The sequence below is a fragment of the Artemia franciscana genome, chromosome 4, assembly GCF_032884065.1.
Source record: "Artemia franciscana chromosome 4, ASM3288406v1, whole genome shotgun sequence".
In the NCBI taxonomy this organism is placed as follows: Eukaryota; Metazoa; Arthropoda; class Branchiopoda; order Anostraca; family Artemiidae; genus Artemia; species Artemia franciscana.
The window spans coordinates 58,102,613-58,103,391 of NC_088866.1; the positions used below are offsets into that span (position 1 = coordinate 58,102,613).

At 34.8% G+C, this 779-nt stretch overlaps 1 protein-coding gene across 1 annotated transcript in view; it reads left to right on the plus strand.

Annotated features, from left to right (window-relative positions):
• The first annotated feature begins 304 nt into the window (after positions 1–304).
• Positions 305–779, plus strand: part of LOC136026661 (large ribosomal subunit protein mL44-like) — a 65,756-nt gene continuing 65,281 nt past the window's right edge. The window contains exon 1 of the mRNA XM_065703399.1: positions 305–500. Coding sequence (XP_065559471.1) covers positions 400–500 — 101 coding nt within the window. The 5' untranslated portion in view covers positions 305–399. The remainder of the gene's footprint in view (positions 501–779) is intronic.

The window sequence follows — 779 nt, forward strand, 5'->3', positions numbered from 1 at the left end:
TATCTGCACACACAGGGTAGGGGGTTGGTTATCCTGAGATTGGTCACATGACTTTTGCAAAGATTGGTCACATGACCTCTGCAAAGGAGTAATTGTACACGTTTGTAAAATAGTCCTCTGTCTTTATCTGTGTGTATGTATAGGGGGATAGAACTGGGGTTAAGTATGTTCAGGTAAGGTCAGAATAACAGTAAATTCACTTTTTACCCCCCCCCCCTCCCCCAAAAAAAATATTGGAATGCTAATGCTAAATTTAAAGAAGTTTTCTTTGAAATAAAATAAACATCATATGAGTTGTAAACAATAAACATCATATGTCACATTGTAAAAGAATTTATTTTCATAAATGTTTATATTTTAGGAAATAATCTTGCCATCTCTAGGAGGTGCTATAAACCAATGTATGTTGCACCTTATTTAAGGGAACTCAAAAGAAGGAAGGATGTTCAGTTAAAGAAATTGGGAGATTTTAGTACACCACGTTCAAAGTATATTGAATGGTAAGGATGAGTAATTAAATTTGTGGTTCTTGGTTCTAGGTGAAAGTCCAGGACCTATCTCCCTTAAAAAACAGCTTTTTTTGGCAATTCAAATGCTCTTACTCTGTCTATTCCAGTTATTCTTCTTCTTTAAGGAATTGGTTTGTAGTTTTGAGAAACATGCTCATACAAGAGCAAATTTGTAGGATAGACAGACTGTGGAGGTGTCAAAACTGAAAAGGTGATTTTCTTTAGGATGCATTCTTTCTTCACCCTGTTATTTGAGGATAAACATCTTTT